Here is a 20,957-nt window from a genome sequence, read left to right on the forward strand (position 1 = left end):
TTATAAAGCTTATTCAAGCACTTGCTACCTCAGCAGAAAACCAAACAACATGCAGAATTGCAGAGACCACTAAGTAAACACACTTCTTGCTCTTCCTCCTTGCACTGTCTTTAAGTCTCACCCCTTAGTTGCCAAAAAGGGTCGTTTGTACAAAGGAGCAAAATGCCATTGAATGGTTTCCTCCTAAAGCTCAGCTTGTTGATGGGATAGAGATAACTGGGGCCATGTAACTTCATGGGTTAGGCAAGATGCAGGAATGCCATGACTGAAATGAAGCAGCACTATGTGCTTGATGAAATGGCCTCCATTTCACATGTTCATGATCCAGATGATCTCTTCCCACTGGCTTACATAGCCTCATTGTTTCTTTGTCCTCTGAAGGTGTTAGAGAGGGAGTTGTTGCCTGATGTCTAGAAAAACTGAACAGGGGTTATAAAAAGTCACATGCTTTCAGAGTCACTGGAATGTGGACTGAAACTTATTTCTAGTGGAGGAGGTATGCTCTGAAATTTCTTTTTGCTGAAGCCCTATAAAATACATAATTAAGAATTATTTGGTGGACAGGGGTGGCTTAGGTTTCTTGGGTTTTTGAGTTTGTTGTTTGGGGGTTGTTTTAGGATGGTATTATCATGTTTTATCAGGATGTGGTCAGTCACAGTTAATGTTGGAAATCTACTTTTTTTTTTCCACTTTTTTTTTCTTAATACCTATAAGCCCCAGTGTGTCACTAACACGAAATTTGAGAAGTGAAGTTTACCCTGGAAAAACTATTTCAGCCTGTCTCTAATGCTGTGTGGTTGTACTAGTGCAAAAAAGTTGTCTTTGTTCATACAGATTACTAGATCCACCAAATCAGCATCAACCTTTCCAGTAAAGAATTTGTTATGAATAAAAGCTTCATTTTTATTGCTGCTTTTACTAATGCAGAAGTGTCATGGAAGAAAATAAATGCTTCTAACTGTCATGTAGTAAAATTGGCAGAGCATTCTAGGATAGATTCTGGGACTTCTGGCTTAATTTGACAGCCCTGCAAAAGAATGGAGTTGGTTTTAAGCATTTATTTCCTATTGTTGCACTAGGCAGCTTAGGCAAATATATTCCTTAACTAGTGAAGGCAAATAGAACTGTTATTCCTGAGTTGCTGTTGCAGCAGATGTAACCCATTCTGTGAAACTGTGCCAGAGCAAAATCTGTTATTTTGTTGTTTGTGACATTGGCTCTGGCATTTTCCTGTTGTTACACAAAGGACTCTTGCAAATACTCAAGCAAGATACGGGTGGCTCTTCTTGGCTCCTGTTAATTTATGTTGCTCATGATTTGTTTGGGAGCCATAGGTGCCGCAGCTGTGCAGAGCTTCATGTTTGTGCAGCAATGTGTCACTGCAATAGATGTGGTATGTTAACTTTCTGAAGGTTTTATGAAACAAAAACCTGCGCCAGACTGAGGTCATATCAGCTGAAATCCCAAGTTCTGCCAAGAAAGATGAATTCCAGGACCTTCTGTGGCTACATTTCAAAACACTGTGGCTGGAGCCCCTCCACATAACAAGTCTGCCTGATAAGGTTTTGAATATGCTGTTTACAGTACAGCATTCCTGGTATCCTGAAGCTGGCTTGTTGCAGGAGCCAGCCCTTGGGGATGTCAGGGTGAAAGCCCTCTGCTAAAACTACACAAGTACCATAAGGAAAAATCAGTGCTCAGGGGGTTTATTTCCAGAAGGGTGAAACATTTCCCTAATGAGGGACAAAAGGAGTGGTTACTCGTCCACTTTGTATGAAGATAAAATACACAGAAGTTAATTCTAATACTTCTTCCCCCAAGTAGATGAGGTGGTAGAGGAAATGTAACCATCTTGTTGAGGAGTAAGGAGTATTTTAAGGGTTCTAGCTTCTGAAGATCTTTTCCTTCCTGGAGAGATCCTCGTTCACAAGGAGTGATTCCTCAAAGATCAGTGGTATTGGTGTCAACGTTTACATTATCAGGTTGTAAATCCTACGGGGAAGGAATAGTGAAGTGGAAGATCCATCCCTCAAACCTTGCTTATCTTAAACTTAGTCTGCAAGAATCATAACAACTGATGCCTTTACGCAGTATTTTAGAGTGATGCATCAGAAACCCTTTTGAGTAGCCTTAGGCAGCATCAAACTTTCATTACTGGGGTTTTGTAATTATGAAGGCTAATACCCTGCTCTGCCTTCAGTTAGTCTTTGTGAGTAACTGGTCCCTCTGCACAGTAATAACATAGATCTTTCAAAATCATCTCTTTCTGCATTTTTTCTTCTATGCTTTTTTGACATCCAGTGCCTAGTGAATTGCTGCTTTTTCTTTTTCCCTCCTCCCCCCCAGCAATCTCTGTTTAATGCTGATGGAGTTTATCACCTTTAATACCTGTCCTTAGGGCAGAGGGATGGATGAACCGGAGCAGCTTGAGGATTTTGAGCAACAGCGTAGACATAGGATTCTAGACAAGGTTTTCTGTACAAAGGATTGTAACTTCTTTACAGAAACAGCTTGAAGATCAGTATTTCAGAGCCGCAGGTCAGTACCTACCACCTGGAAGTTTCTAACAAATGGGGCCTGTTTGTCAACTCATTAGATGTTTATTTTCATGAAGTACAGCCTTTTTGCCCTTCCTCCTCTTGCCTCTGGGCTTGTAGTGGTTTGGGGGGGTTGATTTTTTTCTTTTTTCTTCTCTCTCTTCTGTCTGTCACTTGACTGTTGAAACAGCTTCAGAGGTTGAGAGAAACTCTTGTGGCTTATTGTTAGGTTTTCATTCCTGCCTGGTCTGTTCATAGACACTATTGCTGCCTTACCAATAATAATACAGAATATATATTTATTTAACCTTAAGATATATATTTATTGCACAAATAAAAACATATAAATATTAAATAGCTGTCTCTGGGTATTTCCTTAAGTGCTAGCTAGTGGCACAGTGCTTCCAAGTGCAAAGGCAGCTCCGTTTTGGGTGCTGGTTTCCTGCACTTGCTCAGAACAAGCATCAGGGAGATTGTGGCAGCTTTCTTCACCTGAAAGCTCTGGTGGAAGTCGTTGTGTCACTGTTTTGACTGGGGAGCTTTACCATCAGCATCACAGATTGTAACCGTAGCAAACATTAAACTGCATTTTAAGAGGAGAGTTTTTAAGTCATGTATGTATTGAGCATCCTTAAAACACAACGTAAGCAGCTGAGAGAACTGCTTTCTACAGCAACCGCTTGTAAGACTTGTCTCAGGCAGCTTCTCGTCCTACAGGGAAAAGTCTGGTCATCTGAACTAAGAGAGAAACTCCTGCTTCTAACAAAAATTCTGTTTGCTGTCATAGGGTCTCCTTTTTGTGTTTGGTAGTAGGAACAACAGCAGAGTGAAACTTGCAGAAGTTATTGCTTCTTTTGGATTGGATCCTCAGTATGGGCAGTGGTGAATTGAAATGTGCTAGAGGTGGGAAAGACAGAATCTGCTCCACAAAAAGTTGGACTTCTTTTTAGGGTAACTTTTTAATGTACTTCATATTTCTGAGACTTAAGTTCAAGCTCAACTAAAAGGAGAGTAATTTATTGACTGATTAGGAGAGGATGAATAAGATAAAGCAGGAAGTTCTCTTTATCCTAAGCAAAACATTGCAAACAAAAGAGGATGGAAGAAAAGGTAAATTATTAATCTGTAAGCCTGAGAGAGCCTTTGTTTTACTTTTGCAGCTGCTGTTTTTAGTTTGGGTTGGATTTTTTTTTTTTGTTTGTGGGTTGATTTTGTTTAGGTTTTGGGTTGTTTTTTTTTTTTGGGTGCCCAAAAGAGTTTCTAGCTTTTAAGAGTTTTACAGAAGTATAAAAGATGAATACCTACCTACCTTTGGAGTTACAGTTGCCAGTGTAAAAGGGCCTGGCCATCTGAGGGAGCAGTGGAAGCTAATGTCTGCCTCAGACTAGGCTGTAATGCAAGGAGAAAAAGCCACCCCACGTTTGTGGGTTGGGTTGTTTTGGGTTTTTTTACATTAGGATAGGTTGGTTTGGGCATTTTGCTCTGTGTGGGAGGAAGATTCGTCAGAGAAATCATTGTGGGTTTTTGAAGTTTGTCATTTAAAATGTAGGCCTCAGTGTGCCTCTGTTAGATACCCTGAGATAAGTTGGGGTGAAACCTTACCAAGAGCATTGTGTAGAGTCTCCTTAGCTCAAATAATTTTTTCCATTTCAAATAATGATTATTTTTTTAAATCCCAGGGAATCCCACTGTCTTGAACATTTTCCCAACGAATGGGGTAGAGGTTTCTTGTCTGTCACGTTTTGGCTGACACTGTCAAATGTGTAAGGGTGCTGCAAAACACTTTCCCTTCCGCTGGGGATGGAGCTCTGGTGCGTGAACCCCACGGGCCGTGTGGATGTGTTACGGAGTGGCTGTGTTCAGCCAGGAAACAGAGCACCTTGGTTAGGGCTGGCCCTGTGTGGAGCCAGGAGTTGGGCTCGATGGTCCCTGTGGGTCCCTTCCAACTGGGGAGATTCTCTGACTCTGAATACGCGCCTGCTTCTAATTATGAGGAGGCATCGTGGCACAGGGGGGCAGCCTGTCTTCTGGGTCACTGATCTAAGCGTGTTTCTTGCTTCTAATCTGGCTTTGAGTGCGACTAGAGAGCCTTGGCACTTGGTTGTAACACTGTGTTCATGTCCTGTGCCAGTTCAAAGGATGCCCTTTGCTGGCCACCCATATTGCTGCTGGGTCAGTCTCACTCAGGTTCACTGTTTATGTGGTGGGCACGTCCAGTTGATAGAGCGAAAAGAACTTCTTAATTGCTAATTCAGCAAATGAGTTTGTTTGAGGGATGACAGTTGAGCAGTGGATTGGCTTGAATTAAATAACTCTGACTTAATGGAGCTAGTGAGGACGACTCCTGTAATGAGACCTACTGAGCTCACAGCAACAAAGGAACTGAGCAAGATCCCCATTTCCTTGTATGTGTGTGTGCTGCTTACCTAGATGATGCTTGCTTTTTGCTAGTTAAAACAAGTAAGTGGAAGAATACAAACTCTCTGTGAACAACTTATTTTTAGTTCATTTGTTCAGGATTGAGTAATCCTTGAGATGCCTCACTGTGAGTCAGATTGTACATTATAAATTGTAGTAAACTGGCATAACTTACAAGTTCCTGTACAGGAAAATTACGGAGTAGAATCATTATTTTGAAATGGGTGTGGTTTGTGGATGTGATTTCCTGTACTGTGAAATATCCGGGGTAGTGACCAAAACAAAATGGGTTCTTGAAAGAAAGAACTGCCTTTTAAAGGTCTTGCTAGGTGTGTTTTGAATGGGGAAATTAAGAATTGTCTTCGTAATTGAATCTTGGTGTGTCGAGTCCATATCTCCAAAACAGCCTATTCAGGGTTTAATAGACTCTGTGCCTTATCCATAGTATTTCATTTGTGTTGGGACATAAAATTTGACCCATCCCATGAAATGTTTGTTTTCCTGTCTGATCTGGCCACTTTTGTTACATTTTCCCACTGCATTTAAGTCATATTGGCAAAAATACGTTTTTAGAATAAAAATAAAATGCCGTTTAATTTTCACACATATAATTTAAGAATAATTGAGTCTGGGTGCTGCCTTTGATCATTTCATCCCACCCACCCCCTGCTCAAAGCTGAGACGGCTTCCAAGTTAGATTTGGTGGATCAAGCCTTGTGCAGCCAAGTGCCGAACATTTCCAGGGATGAAAACTCAGGAAGTTCTCTGGAAAGCCTCCTCCAGTGCTTGATTGGTGGTGTGATACATTTACCCTGTGTCCTTTCAGTGTGAACCTCCCAGATCTGTAGGTGTCCATTAAGGAACTGTGGATAGCAATTAGGTTCCCCCTCTGCCTGGTCTCCCCAGGCTGGGCAGACCCCTGTGGCTCAGCCTGCCCTCCTCGTATGCCGTGCGCTCGGGTCCCCTACCCGTGTGTGTGGCCCTTGCGGTACTTTGTTAATCGATATCTAATTAAAACTATAATCAATTGCCTGTTTGTTCCAGCACACTTGGCAAACAGACTGGACACTGTAACAAATGTTCTTTGATTTCTATCATTTATTTGGGGGAAAGTGTGAGAACGCTCTCTCACAGGATGCGTGTCCTAAAAGAGACCCATTGTATCAATCCACGCAGAATCCAGAGAATGCAAAAGAGCAACTAGTCTGGGGGAATTCATCCTCTGTCATTAGTGAGGGCAAAATGAGTCAATTAAAACATTTCTGTTGAATTACTTGTTCTTTCAGATCCTTTAATTGCTCAGCTAACTACAGGAAGACGAAAATCTAAAAACCGTTTGGGAGAAGATCATACTTGAGTCTATTACACCGAATTCCTCTCATCAACCACTTGATTTTGCAAGAAGTTTTTGTTTCAGGTTTTGAAGAGGGCTTCTGTTCTAGCAAAACATTAATCATGGATTGCCTCAATTGAAATTTTGTCCATATTTTTTTCTCCTCAAGGGTGATGCAGATAGTGACAAGCCCCTGGAAATCCACGCAGCTTCAAATGAAGAGCGAACCCAGAAATAGAACACCAGACCACTTGGCATCAAACAGGTAAAGGATAAATACAAAGGCAGGTGGTGATAGGACATGGGGGAATGGCCTTAAGCAGGAGGAGGGCAGATTTAGTTTAGACATTAGGAAGAAATTCTTCCCTGTGAGGCCCTGGAACAGGCTGCCCAGAGCAGCTGTGGCTGCCCCCTCCCTGGCAGTGTCCAAAGCCAGGTTGGATGGAGCTTTGGGCAACCTGCACTGGTGGAGGGTGTCCCTGCCCATGGCAGGGGGGTGAGGCAAGATGAGCTTTGAGGTCCCTTCCAACCAAACCAGTCTGGGATTCTGTAACAGTATGTGGCTACGGCAGCACAATAAGCTGGAAAAGCTGAACATTTGTAAGCTTGACTTTTAGTTTTCTTCTTCATATTAACAAAGAATGAGGGGAAGGCAGGTAATAATTTTATTCATCTTAGCATTTGTCAAGAATATGCATGCTCCTTAACACCATTTCACTTACCTAAAATCTTCACCTTCAGAGCACAGCAAGTAAACATACATCTCCTCCAAGAGTTCTAAGTGAATTTAGAAAGACCTTGTTAATGTATCATAATTTTTTGCTTTTTTGCCTTGTTTTATTTTCCTTCTCTCCTCCTCATGTCTGCCTCCCGAACCAAAACCCTCTTTTGCTGCCTTTGTCACATCTGTGGGGGTACGAAGGAGGGGAAAGAAACCTGTTCCCTACTGACAGGCTTTCTCTAAAGATGTGTCAGCGCCAGGTTAGGGTGTTATCTTACAGCCTGTAACGGTCTGTGGTGTGCCTGACCTTTCCTGTTGGTGCACCTCCCTAATGAGATGTGCTTCATCAGTTGGGAACGAGCCAGGGAGGGAACAGATGCAGCATTTCCCAGTTCTCTGTGCCAGAAACTCCAGTGGAGGCACCAGTTCTGTTTCTGACCTGGCCACTGGGTTGCTTTCTAAACTCAAGCAAGTCCCCTGATTGTTACAGTTTCTAGAAAAGCAAAACAAAACCACCATCTCACTCTGTTTTAAAGTGGTGCTGTTGCACAGGACAAAGATCACTCTGTATCTGGGGCTGATTAGCGACAATGTAATTGGACATCATTTAGTACAGGGTACCAGATAACGTCTGCTCTGTGGTCAGTCCATACAGGATGTCTCTTCTGAGCGTGTTCTCTAGCTGCCTGTCTTTGCCCTTTATTATGTTCACATTGTGCCAAAGACTTACTTTTCACCAGAAAGCCATCCTAGCATTGGCAGGACTCCTCATTATTTTTGTTTGCAGTGTTCCACTTACTGGTAACTTTCTCTTTTTCTCCTAATTGCCACCTGTGTAAATACCCAGCCTGGGTGTAGGAAACAGCACCCATTTTTTTCTTGTGTGCATCATCCCAAGTCACAAATGTTTGCACCTGTGGTGGGATGTACACTTCTGCTGAGCAGCAGCATTCCACTGCCACATGGCCAGCTGGAAAAGCAAAACTAGGGTCACCTTCCCCTTAATGTATTTCTTTAATGGGTGTAGCTAATGCTCACAAGTGCAGAAAGGTGTGCTGGCTGGCTGATTTACTGAGTGCATCAGTGCCTGCTTCAGACATATGAATGTAAAGTCTTTAAGAACCTGTTTTCTCAGTATTTTATACAAACTAGCCATGTAAAATTAAAAAAGAACACTTTTGTTCTGAGTAAAGATACACAGGAGAACCAAGAAGAGGAAAAGCTGCTCTGCAATTCACTGACCTGTTGTGCTTGCAGTGAACTAGGACACAATGAGTAAATGATAAAAAGTCAAGAAAATTGGACTGATGTTTATATGTGTGTGGGACAGTGTACAAATATTGTAGTTCATAACAAACAGAAACCTGTAAATAGCTTGTGGGTGGGATTCTTTTTAGCATTTCTCACTGTGTGTATGTAAATTCTGTTTCACTTTCTGAAACGTTAGTGCCTTTTGCTGAAGGCATGTTTTCTTTTTAAGGAGAGAGGGTGGGTGGAAGGACAGGAACAAAGCTGTCAGGAAGACTTACATTAAAGCTGATGGCCAGACCCTTTGTCTTCAGGATTCCACTCATAAATAGACTCCTGCTATATAAGTAGGTTTTGAAGGAAACCTCACTAACAGCTGCTGTGTCAGGCGTCCTCCTGCCTGTCTTTTGAAAGAGGGCAGATAATTGCTCAGGTCTTCAAAGTACCTGGGTGCTTCTGGTTTCAAAACCTGCTTGCCTTGGCACGTGCTGTTGCTGGGGGAGATGGGTAAATGGAACCACTTGGGTTTTTGACCTGGAGCAACCAGATGGTGAAAGTTCAGTTCCCTGTGGGATTTCAGCTGCTCCGCGGGGGTGGCGATGCGATACTTCTGCTTAAAATCAAATCCAGACATTTAACTCCCTGCCCCAGCCCAGATGTTTTGTTGGATTTGGGTGATCCCAAAGGCTGGAGAACACTGCTGTGATCTTTGAAAAGATGTTATTTGTTTATTCTGAACGAGATCCGTCCTGAAAGTCTCACTGTACTTCCCAGCACTTGGCGGTGCTCCTGGGTTACTGCAGTAAACACAACCTCATTTTCTTGATAACGATTTGCCACAATGGGGGCCTCTGCATTGTCAATGCTCAGCCAAGGACAAAATCACTCTGCCTTGGAGATGGTAACATATTTCTCCATTCCAAAAACTGGCAGCATCACACCTCCTTTATTACAGTATGTTTGTCATCAATAACTATATGTAAAGTCCAGCTCAACCCCCCTCCCGTCGAGGGAGAGGCCAGCGTTGATTTTATTCAGCTGGAGAGTTGCACAGCAGTGACGTGGCTCTGTGTTTTTCCATGAAGACAGCATCTCTCATCTTCACTCTCCTCAGGCTCTGTATTTATGCAGTTTAATTTCTCTGAGTTAATTACCCTAGTTTTACAGCAGAGTAAGTGAGATTAGGAGAAAAGGCAACTGGTGCAAATTAAAAAGAATTCTATTTAAGAAAGTTGTTTTATTACACACTATTGCAGATGGTGTTCTGTTGCTGCCCTCTCTCTCTATTTCCATACAGCTCAACTATGAGAATTGAGTTTTCTGGCACAGACATTGGTGCTGTAATGTCAGTGATAGGGAGAGTTAAATGGCTTTACTAGGAGTAAATTGGTATTGAGAATGTTCCTCAAATAGATTTTGATCTGCTTGCCACATCAAAGGAAAAGAGCTTTAACTGCACCTTGAGAAGGGAGAGTGCCTTGACACCATAACCCTGCCTTCTTCCCTCCCTCCCTTATGCTCTGGCCCCTTTCTTTGGCTATAGGTGAATAAAAATATAGGTATGAGCAGCAATTTCCCAAGCGAGAGGAGAACCATCTGTGAATCCATTATGATTTTGAATGTGACTAATCTGCCTTCTGCCTCAGGAAAGACTGATGCTGTGCTGCTTGGGCTTCTGGTGTGGCACCTGTGAAAGGACACTACGTGTTTTGGGTCAGTCTCCAGACCGTGTCCTCCGTTCTGCAGTGGGACTCCAGTCTGCCCGCGCTTGTCCCGTTGCAGGATCAGCATTGCAAGTAGCAAGTCTCAAGATTCCTCAGTCTCTTGTTATTATTTATATATAAAATAAAATTCCAGTTACACAAAATGATCCTGACTTGTTTTTTTTCACCCTCCTCCCCTTTTTCTTATGTTCTTTAATCTCAGGTAGGTGACATTGCACAGCCCCTGGAAGGCTTTCCAGTCGCTGTTGACAATGTCCATATTTTTTTAAGGGTGAGGGAAAACTTAAAGTAGCAGGGTGTTTTGGCTGACATTAGCTAATAGAATTCCGAATGAGAACAATTACAATGACTCTTGTGTTTTGTCTGAGTTCTCCCCTTCCTTTCCATACAAATCTTCTGCCTCATCAGAGCCAGCGGGAGGTACATAATGAAGCATCTGTGAGTTCCTGTCTAGTAGATGGATGGGAATGGAGCTGTTAATGTTTGTTCTTGTTTTTTGCTTGAATGCACAGCTCAGTGGGAACCAGAACGTTTTGGTGGTGGGAACCAGCTATAGAATAACTGGGCTGTTTCCTTATTCCCAGCCAGGGGAGGGGAGTGGGGAAAAAAAATTTTTAAAAGAAGGTAAATACAAAAGGATTTCCAGCATGTTGACATTGTTGCACAATAAAACCCTTTCAGTGCTTGTTGCCACTGCCATGAGTCTGTCCCTTAGGGCATGATGCTCCACAAGTCCCTGTAATCCAAGTAGCTTGGAGTGTTTAAAGCTCTGTGGCTGAGTCTTAAGTGCTCCTAAATTAATCAGTGAATATGAGAAATGGGACAAGGATGGACTTTAAACCTGTGCTCGTACCATACATTCACTTTCTCAAAAGAACAGGGAAGAAAATAGAAAGCAAATTGGATTTGAAGTGCTTTTAAACATCTTTGTTATTACTTGGTGAGGTATTCTGGCTGAGCATGTTCCATGGACTGGTGGAGAAAACCAAACTTGGTTACAGGAATACCAGGCAGTGTGGGCATTACAAAACAGGCCAGCTTTTTTTTTCTTATTATTTTATTTTTTATTAAATACAGGCATAAGGCATGTGGTTGCTTCAGGCAGAAAAGCTCTCTGCCAGCAGGCTTTTATGACTCTTTGAGGCTGGTAAAGAAGGATGTTGATTTAGCAAAGGCAGCGGAGCTGTTGCACAGGGTTTGGGGTCGGGGGAGGGGGAGGAGGGTGTGTGGGAGTGGGGGTGTGGTGTTTTGTTTTTCACTTTAAATTTGCTGACGTAGTTCAAACAGGCTTGAGAGGGTCAAAGCAGTGCTTCTGTCAATAGTGGAAGGGAAGTGTCAGTCACAGCTGTGACTGTGCTTACACCACTCCTGCAATGCCAGCGGAGTTTGGTTTCTTCCTTTAGAGAGGGCCCTCGGCTGGCGTGTTCTGCTGCCCCACATAAGACGGTTACCACCGGGGTAGGAGTACAGACTGAGACACCTGTACTTGTGTTGGCTTTCAGTCATACTTGATAGGTGCCACATCAGCATTTAGGAATGTGGTTACTCGATAAGTCAGGTGTTTTCACCCCCAGCCTCCCCTGAGAAGTGATTTCCTCATTCCTCCCGATGCAGTTATTAGCTGTTCTGCTGCTTTTTACCCTCTTTGAGAGCAAAGTGAAACTCGCCGCGTCCGCCCTGTTTCGTTAGCTAATCCCAACTCAAACACAGCAGCTTTTCAGCTCTGTTTACATATCTATGTGTGTGTGTGTGTTAAAATAAGTCTCCCTGGGCTGAAAAGCTTTGTCCTTGATCTGCATCTTCGCGCTGCGTATTTATGCTGCTGCTTAAAGACAGCCCAGCAGATAGACATCAGACCAGAAGGCTTTTTCAGCTGTCAGGAAATGACTGCCTTGGAGCACCTGCAGCCACACATGAGAAGGAGATGGGTCCCAAGTGTGAGCAACAGCCTTAACTGAACTCCTTTCCCTATGTCTTCTGTTTTTCACAAGTACAGGAAATAAATTAACAAACCCAGAAGTTTCATGCTGGTGAGAGCACAAGAGATCATAAACATTCCACTTGCTTGGCACAGACTCTTCTAATGAGCAACAGGAGAGCAGCTGACCACTATTTTTATATATATATGTATGGGGAAAGAGGCAAAAATGCAACTTAGTCCTGAAATTTGTGTATAGATCTCTTTCCTTATTTGTGGAATCCATTGAAGAAGTGAAGAGAAATACTGCAATTGAATCCTTATAGAGAATTTTGGGAGAAGGTAGAAATAATTTTAAATTGTTAGTGTGTGTCCTGCCTTTATTCCTTTGGAAGCGTTGATCTCTGCCCACGTGACAGGCCGAGGGGGAATGGGCTCAAGCTGCACCAGGGCAGGTTCAGATTAGACAAAGTTCAGGGAAAAGTGCTTTACCAAAAGGCTTCCCAGGGAGGGGGTTGAGTCGCTGCCCCTGGATGTATTTAAAAGATGGGTAGATGAGGTACTCAGGGATATGGTTTAGTACAGGACAGGAACGGTTGGACTTGATCTCCAAGGTCTTTTCCAACCCAGTGATTCTGAGTGATTCTGTACGCACACGTACCCAGAGGCGTGGAGCTCACTGGTGTGCGCACCTATTCTCCTTTGCCAGATCCTGCCTGCGGGGGTTACAGCATAAGGTAGAGGTGATACACTCCCCAGCCAAATTTCATAGCTGCCTGTGGCAGGGGATTGAAGCTCTATGGTCCTTGGGGTCCAGCCCTGCACGCTGGGATGGGAATTCCTGTGGGCAGTGTCTCTGCTGCCCGAGTAAAAGCAGGCAGTGCAGCCTCGCCTTTGCCACAGGAAGCGTCACCAACCTGAAGCACTCCTGTTAGCTCGGGTATATGTGCACAATCCTGCAGCCTTGAGTCAAAACACATTGTTTTGCCACAAGTGTTCCTTGCAAAAGTCAGGGTTAGAGGCAGTGCTCTAACCATAGGATGCCCCAGGCACAGGCTTCGTAGCTGAGGTGGGATCTGAAATGATTTGGAGCATTCTTCGCTGCATCTGTCGCCTTCGAAGAGCCTGTATGTGACTGCAGTGCAGCGAACAGCCAGGCTTGATACAGAGGGAATCGTATTGTAGACCTAGAGAAGCAAAATCCCTGGGAGCTGAAGGGTCTGGCTGCTGCTCCATTCAGTAGCCTCGGCAGGAAGGTTATAGGAAAAAATGATTTTTTTTTCACCTGGGTTGGAAGAGACCCTTAAGATCATCGAGTCCAACCACAGCCTAACCCTGACTAGCCCAGCTCTAGATCATGTCCTTAAGCACTTCATCTACACACAGGGATGGTGACTCCACCACCTCCTCGGGCAGCCTGTTCCAATGCCTGACAACCCTTTCGGTGAAGAAATTCTTCCTGACATCCAACCTAAGTCTCCTGGTGCAATTTGAAACCATTTCCTCTTGTCCTATTGTCAGAGACCAACCCCAACATCTCTCCAACCACCTTGCAGATAGTTATAGAGAGCAATAAGGTCTCCCCTCAGCCTCTTTTTCTCAAGACTAAGAAGCCCCAGCTCTCTCAGCTGCTCCTCACAGGACTTGTGCTCCAGACCCTTCACCAGCTTCGTCACCCTCCTCTGGATGTGCTCCAGCATCTCAATGTCCTTCCTGCAGTGAAGGGCCCAAAACTGAACACGGGACTCAAGATGCAGCCTCACCAGGGCTGAGTACAGGGGCACAATCACTTCCCTACTCCGGCTGGCCACACTGCTTCTGATACAGGCCAAGATGCCATTGGCCTTCCTGGCCACCTGGACACACTGCTGGCTCATATTCAGCTGGCTGTCAACCAGCACCCCCAGGTTCTTCTCCAGGGAGCTCTGCACATCTCACTGTGAGCACCTTTGCTTCAGAACAAATACAGCCTTCAGCTGCATGTGTTTCTCTTTTCTCTTTTGTTTGGCAAAGGTTATTTCCATAACTTCCTCTAAATCCCAAACTCCTTATAAACTGCTATTGACAGAAAGCATTTTGGCTCTTCAGGGGTGCTGGGGAGGCCTGCGTGACTTCCCATTGGGCCTTCCTGGGTGTAGCATCTCAAAGCAGGGGTGCACCTGGGTGGCCTGGCAGCTGGTTAGGTCAACCCCACTGTCGAGTGGTTTTGACGGGTACAAAAGCTTCTTGTTTACAAGGAAAACCTTTGGTAACAGTGTCTTAGCTACAAAGCAGAAGCTGTGTCAGCAGGGAAAGAAAAAAAAAGTTACTAATTGTGTAACACTCCTCTGTCCTATTTAGCTGATTCTGGTATTTTTTGACTGTGTGTGGTTCTTGGATTGACCTGAGCTGATGGCTTTCTCAAGGTTTCTCTGGAAGCAACATTGGTGTAGTGATGCAACTGTGTTCTTTTCTCCCATTTCATCTCAGTGAAATTCATTATTGGCCACCTCTGGTCAAAGACTAGTCTGGACTTTCATCTTGTCTTGAAGTTCATGGACTCTACCAGAATGCTGCTCTCACCAGTGCATTTTCAGGCTGGGGTTACTGGTAGCCATTGCAGTGGTGTTGAAAGCTGAGAAATCAAAGGTGGGCTTGGGATGTCTCACAGCTGGCTTCTTCCTCTCAAATTACCTTTCTGCATGGGAAATGGAGCTGCAGTGTCTGTGCCATACTAAGCTGCTTGACTCCTCCTGGCCTTTTTTTTTGGAGTGCACTTAAAGGTCTAAATCTACTGACACAAAGCCAGCCAGTCATATGGGCTGCATCCAGCTGTGGCAGGTAACCCAGCTCCATCACCAAGCCCGGTTACTGGGGCCTGATCTCATTACTGGTAAACTTTGCTGGATCTCCTGGAGGGGAAGACAGATCCTGGGTGACTTGCTACTGTGTGCCTGGGAATAGCCATGCAGTAGCTCGAGCTGTGCTCGAAGTCACAACCCCAGCATCTTCATGCCCACCGTGAAAACAGCAGTGGGGGCAGTGGGACAGCTTGGTCAGGGAGCTTCTCTTTTTGTGTACAGTGTGAGTGTAAACCTGCCAGGACTCAAGAATTAATTCTGACAGACACTAAAGCAACCAGATGTACTTTACATGTAGTTGGAGTGCCTGGGTCTTGGTCAGCAACCATGCTGTTGCTGGTGGGTTCATCGGTCCTTCCTACCCAAGGAGGGCAGCTGGCAGGGGAGCGCTGCAGGGCTGCATGTGAGTGCGTTGTCTTGCATCAGAGGCTTGCTCAGTCTCTGCGTTAAGCTGAGCTGTGAGATCAGCAGCCACCTGCCTGGGTAAAAGAATAACCTCAAGAGGAAAAACCTCACTTTTTCCTTCGTTGGCCACCATGACGTGACCCATACCGCCCCCAGTACCGAAATAATTCAAAACGTAGGGTGTCCTCAAGCCCACTGCATCCAGATCTCCTGGCACTTGCCCTAACCTGAAATACCTTCGTTTGACTCCAGGGCGCAGCACCCGTGGCCTTGAAGCAGCAGAATTGCTCCTCCGAGCCGAAAGTGAGCCACATCCAGCTCTTGGCTTGGGGTGCTGAGGTGCCTTTGTGACCCTGCGAGCCCGCTGTGCCCCCGCTCTGCCGGCAGCCAGCTGGAGGGGGGTGAGGGGGGTGGGGAGGGCCCAGAGGAGGAAGGACAGACACCCCGAGCAGAGGTGTGTGGTGGTGCTCCCTTGGTGCCAACTCACAGCTTTACCCGAGGGGCACAGGAAAGCAATGGGGAGGATGCTGAAGCACGAAGCCAGAAGTGTTGGTGGCTGTACGCACACCCCAGCTAAGGGTCATGGGCAGGCTGCCCCTTTACTTCCTTTTTGGCTGTTAAAAACTGTGTACAGAAAAGCCTGGAGTGAAGTTTATCAACCTACAGTGAAAGAAAAGGGATTCTTCCCTTCCCCCCCATCCCCTGCCCTAGATTAAATTCACCAGCGGCCTCTCTGTAAATTTAGCAAGCCTCAGACTCACTTCCTTTTGTAAGGAGACCTGAAAGAGCCGTTTCCTGATTCGTACAGCGCTCTTGTATGCACCCACTAAGTGCTCATTCATGCCGTGAATCATAAAGGTAACCTGAGTTCAAAGCAGGGCTCTGTGATACTGTGGCATTCCACCAAAAAAGCCCCACAGAGGTTTGTTATTCAGCGCAGCACGTTGCAGGCATCTCTGTGTTCCTGGGGGAGCCCGTCCCCACCGCCTTTTCTGCTCTTCTGTCCCAAAAGCATCGCTTACAAACTGCCCAAACTAAGCCAGGCTGCTAAAAGCACCGGAGCCAGCCCAAAAGGGTATGTTTACCGTCGTGTGCCAGGCTTGACACATTGTCCATATCCTGCCAGGGATGAGGAATGGCATCAGGAGCCGCAAGTGACTCAGCCTCGGTGCCCGGTGCGGTGCCACGCACGGCACTGACGCAGCGGCAGCCTCTCCAGCAAGCCCGGGCAGGCTCGGGGCTGGGTGCAACCCTTCCTATGCTGAAGGGAATGAAGGTGCTGGGGAAAACTCAGCGGCCCCGAGCAGCACAGGACTTATTTTCGCCTCTGTGGGTCAGTGGGGAATGTGTGAGGCACCACTGTCTGTTGTGTTTGCCCTTCCTGCGCTCCTCACCCCCAGGTTCACGGGACAGCAACGGGCTGTTACCGGGTGATGGAGGAAGAAAATGTGCATCTGCTCAGCTCTCCCCCCATCCCTGCCAACAGCGAGCTGAGCCAATTCATACACAGTACTGGAGGCCTCTGCCGTTCTGCAGCTTTCACACAGCATCCAACTGTACAAGGACACGTCCCAGGGGCCAAACAGCCTTTGGCTGTACTTTTGCCTTGGTGGAGTAAGATCAGCGCGATCTATCCTTGTACCAGCGAGCAAAATACACAGATGCTAAAATCAGCAAACATGTTTTGACCAAGAGGAAAACAGTAAAGGGGAAGAAGCCTTTGCTTGTGGAAAAGAAGAGGTAGTGCAATGTCAGTGTGAGCACATCCTCTTTTACTCCCACAGCCCTTCTCTTAATTTCCTTGCTTGCTTTATAGCATTATAGCCTTTACACTGTTTCCCTGCCTGTGGATGAGGTTACCCTGCCATGTGGACTCTTGTTGGAGGGGTGCGAGAGAAGGGCTGATAGACAAGCACCCTCAGTGCCAGGCAGTGACTCACACCAGAAGTAACAGAACTGTGGGAGCAGAAATACCCAAGTGATTTTAGGTGCCCAGTGGGTGAGCTCGGGTGTGACCTGGGTGTGCAGAACGTTATGTACCTCAGGCCACGCGTCTCTGAGCTAAGAACATGCTGTGCTTGGAGCCTGTCTTTTGTCCTGGATGGCTACAGGGTTAACTCCCATGAATAAACTCTAGGCACCAGTCCTAGGCAAAACTGCCATGAATAAAATGGTAAACATTAAGGAGGTGTGGGGTGGTAATTTAAATTGGTAATCCTGCAGGATTTCCAGGATGTTTGTGTTTTCCTTGCTGAGTGAAAGGCGTGAGGGGAACAGTTTTCCTTGCACATGAGCTCAGGGCTCTTCCCCCGCAGCTGTAAAACGGCTCTGCCTGCAGGAAGGCCGAGGGGCGTCCTGTGCAGCACCCGGCTCACCTGCCAGCTCCGGAGGGATGCTGCTGGAGCAGAGAGCTCAACACTGGCCAGCTGGGAACAGCTGGAAAAGAAGGACCCTTTCTGCCCATATCCATGGGAACTCAGCCCTGGGGTCCCAGGCAGAAGATGCTGTAATATTTCCATACCCAACTGTTGACTTAATTCTCTGCACCAGCTTGTTTTCTCCTCCTTTCTCCTCTTGCTGCGTTTTGTGACCTCTCTGTTGGATGTTCCTGGCTTTGCCTGGAGCACCTCCCTGGCCCTGGGGGCTCTGCTGAGGTCTTCCCAACATTTTTCTCTTGCCTCAGTAATTTCCTTGAGGAATTCTGACAGCTCATCGCCCCTGCTTTCAAGGTTTCTCCTTGTAGATTCCTCTAGCTCCTTCTCATGTATGGTTACTGCTAGCAGCTTTTATTCCTGATTTCGAGATGGTGTCTCCTTAAAACCTGGTCAATTATTATTTTGAGTGCTGAAGAACAATAAGCTCACTTTTTTTTCCTTTGTTTTTTAGTATAATTTGTTTTAAACATCAAGGTTTTGAGCCAGGTTAATTTTTAGTTGTGATGGCTGTACTGGCCCCATTGCCTCATCTGACCCAGTACAGGGGGCATGGCTCTGTGCCGGCATGTCTGGAGGACTCCTGGTGCCCCCTGAGCCGTTATTCCTAAACACATGGTGCAGGGGGCCATGGCACATTGCCCAGTGTTGACGTGGGTGCGTGCAGGTTGTCTCCCCGTGCTAGCAGAGCAGTGGCCTCTCCTCCCTCATGGGACACGCTGCAGATCCGGGCAGCTGTCCCTGAAAGCCTGGCAACAGCAGCCTTGCAGTGTTTTTTGGCACCCTGCAGCCAAATCCAGGTTGAAAGGGTGTTACAGCGTGCCTTGCAGAAGAGGGATGTGTTTGAAGGATAGGAGGATTTATTTGTGAAGAGATCGGCGTTGCATTTGCTTTTCTCATGTGCAGTTTACTGCTGGTGTGAAGGGAGTTACAGGAGACAGACATGTTACCTACAGGTTTAATGGAGCAAAACAAGAGGAGCTCATGTACCTGTGCTCACCAACCCATTATTCAGGTCACTCCTAATGATGAGGTTCTGCAATTTAATAAACTACCGTGAAGAAGAGAGGATTTAGTCAACGGTGGCAGCTCTGTTGGATGTCCATGGAGGTTGTTGGCGGGTGTTGGCTGATTCAAGGGCAGCCCTGAACACCCTCCTGGCCATATTCGCCTGGCACCAGGGACACCCCAGTGCCCTCCCAAAATGTGTGTGTGCAGGCCCTGGTGGTTGGCAGCTACCTGGCCAAGGTGGTGGCTGGCTGACTTTTCAGGGTTTCAGTAAAAGGGTCTCTGGAAATAGTGTTTATGTTTTGTGTCAGCTGTGTTGCAAAAAGCTGCTTGTGGGAAAAGCTGCTGTTGTGCTGCAGGGTGCTGTATTTCTTCACTTAAAAAACTTGGGGTGTGTTTTACCCGGTGTGGCAGGGAGCACGGTTGTGAGGCAGGTACCCAGGTGGTGCCCAGTGGCTCCATAACACTGCCTTTGCCTATCACCATCAAGAATGAAAGTCTCTTCAGACCACACACTTCCTTGTCTGGAGGAGGAGAAGTGTGAGCTTCCTCTGCGTCATGGTATAAAATGGCCGCTGAGGGGTCCTGGCAGCAGGGCTGACCAGCTGCCCAGCTCCTGCCTGCCCTTGGTGTGCTTGGGCCTCTCCACTGGTCAGACTTGAGGAGGGAAGAACCCATGTCTGCTCCCTGTGTTTTTCTGCATTTCTCTACAGGTTTCTCCTGCTCCCACCCCATGGCCTTGAGTCCTTTTTTCACATCCCAGGAGGTGCTAAATATCATCTGCCACAGCTCAGCCCTGCTGCAGAGAAGCCATCTTGGCCTGAATCAGGCTCTTCCCAAATACTGGTCACTGTGTCACGAGACTGCTGGTGCTCAGCCTCATTGGAAAGGGATGCTGTTTTGGCTTCGCCTGGGAGCTGCATTCATCTGCATGTTGTGTCAGCAGGTGCTGAGCCTGCAGAAGATGTTCCTCACGCTGCAGCCCAGCAGGTTGGGCTGGCTGTGGTAGCACCAGGGACAATGCAATGAGACTTTGATGCTTGGAGTTGTTGTCTGTGATCATTTCCCAGGGCATCCTGCTCTCCCCAGGTCCTTCGGTGCAGGGCAAGTGCTTGTTGCTCCAAAGGGTTGAGAGTTCCCAGCTCTTCACGGCCACCGCCATGCCCCTCGATCCTGAGCCATCTCCCACAGAAGCTCCTCTGAAACACCGACAGCAGTGCCTGTGATGAGTTTGAGAAAGGATGTAGGTGTGGTTTGGAGCTGCTTAAAGTTAAGGCCACCATGGTTGAACTTAAAAAAGATTATGAAACGGAAGGACCAAGCTGCAAGAGCCACTGTCCCCACGACACTGGGGCTATGAAGTGCACAGAGCAACCCAGCACAGACCATGCCATATTTGTGCTTTTAACCCTTTTGTTGCAAGCTGCACATGGCTTAAGGCAGATTTACATTTGTCTTATGTTCTTTACAAACAGAAGATGCTTTGAATTTTAAATGAAAGGACCATTGTTTCTTGGATACCGAAGGCTGGACAGCTTCTCAAAGAAAGAACAGGAGATGATGTTCACATCCTTCTCTATACCTCACAAACCCTTCCTGCTTTTAGACCTGTGCTAAGAGGACCTTTGGCCTTTCCAGTCCTGTGCTTATTCCAGAAAGCACTTTAGCTGAAAACCAGACAGACACGTGAGTAAGGGAAGCTCCAGCTGCCTGGCCTGTACTGGAGAGGCAGGTGGCTATGGGTTTATACAGGCAAACCTGGTCCTGCCTGCGAGTGAAGCAGGGATGTCTGAGTGTGTTGAACTGCAAGGGTGAGAAGTGCTTTGGCTTTTAACAGCAGAAAGTACTAGCTTGTTGACATCAAGCCCAAATGGCAAGAGAAGAAGCTGTGGGATTCTGGCCGTTGCACAGCTTCCTCTCACATGCAAGGTTTCCTGAGGACATGACTCCCTGCAGGGCTTCTGTAATCAAATTTCAGTCAAATCTTGGTGATGGCAAACTCGTCATGGAAATGCAGGATCATTTTATTACTTCCCTGTACTGAGAAAATAGTCAACTGATGCCTATAAGTCCTGAGTATCTGCTTATCAAAAGGTTTTCTTTTTTTTTTTTTCCTTCTGGGACTCTTTAACCTTGTCTTCATCGTCATTTGGACCAGCTGTACTTTGTAATGCAGTGGACTTTGTTTATCTGTCTTATTTACAGTCTTCCAGCTTTCAGAGACACATAGCTACATGAAATGGGTGTGTTTCCTTGCCAGGCTAAGGAACAGCATTATCCCTTGAATTTTTAGCTAGTTTTGTGTAAAATTAGGTTAATGTAATGTTCTTTGATGCTAGCCCTTGTTGCTGCCTCTGCCAGCTCTACCCATTG

General features: G+C 46.1%; 1 protein-coding gene across 1 annotated transcript in view; it reads left to right on the forward strand.

Moving 5' to 3' along the window:
* Nucleotides 1-10,121, forward strand: part of APOO (apolipoprotein O) — a 35,080-nt gene extending 24,959 nt beyond the window's left edge. The window contains exons 8-9 of the mRNA XM_084270766.1: nucleotides 6,458-6,553; nucleotides 9,904-10,121. Of these exons, the coding sequence (XP_084126892.1) occupies nucleotides 6,458-6,526 (69 nt within the window). The 3' untranslated portion in view covers nucleotides 6,527-6,553; nucleotides 9,904-10,121. The remainder of the gene's footprint in view (nucleotides 1-6,457; nucleotides 6,554-9,903) is intronic.
* The last annotated feature ends 10,836 nt before the right edge of the window (nucleotides 10,122-20,957 follow it).

Source organism: Gallinula chloropus (assembly GCF_964237585.1).
Source record: "Gallinula chloropus genome assembly, chromosome: 1".
Lineage (NCBI taxonomy): Eukaryota > Metazoa > Chordata > Aves > Gruiformes > Rallidae > Gallinula > Gallinula chloropus.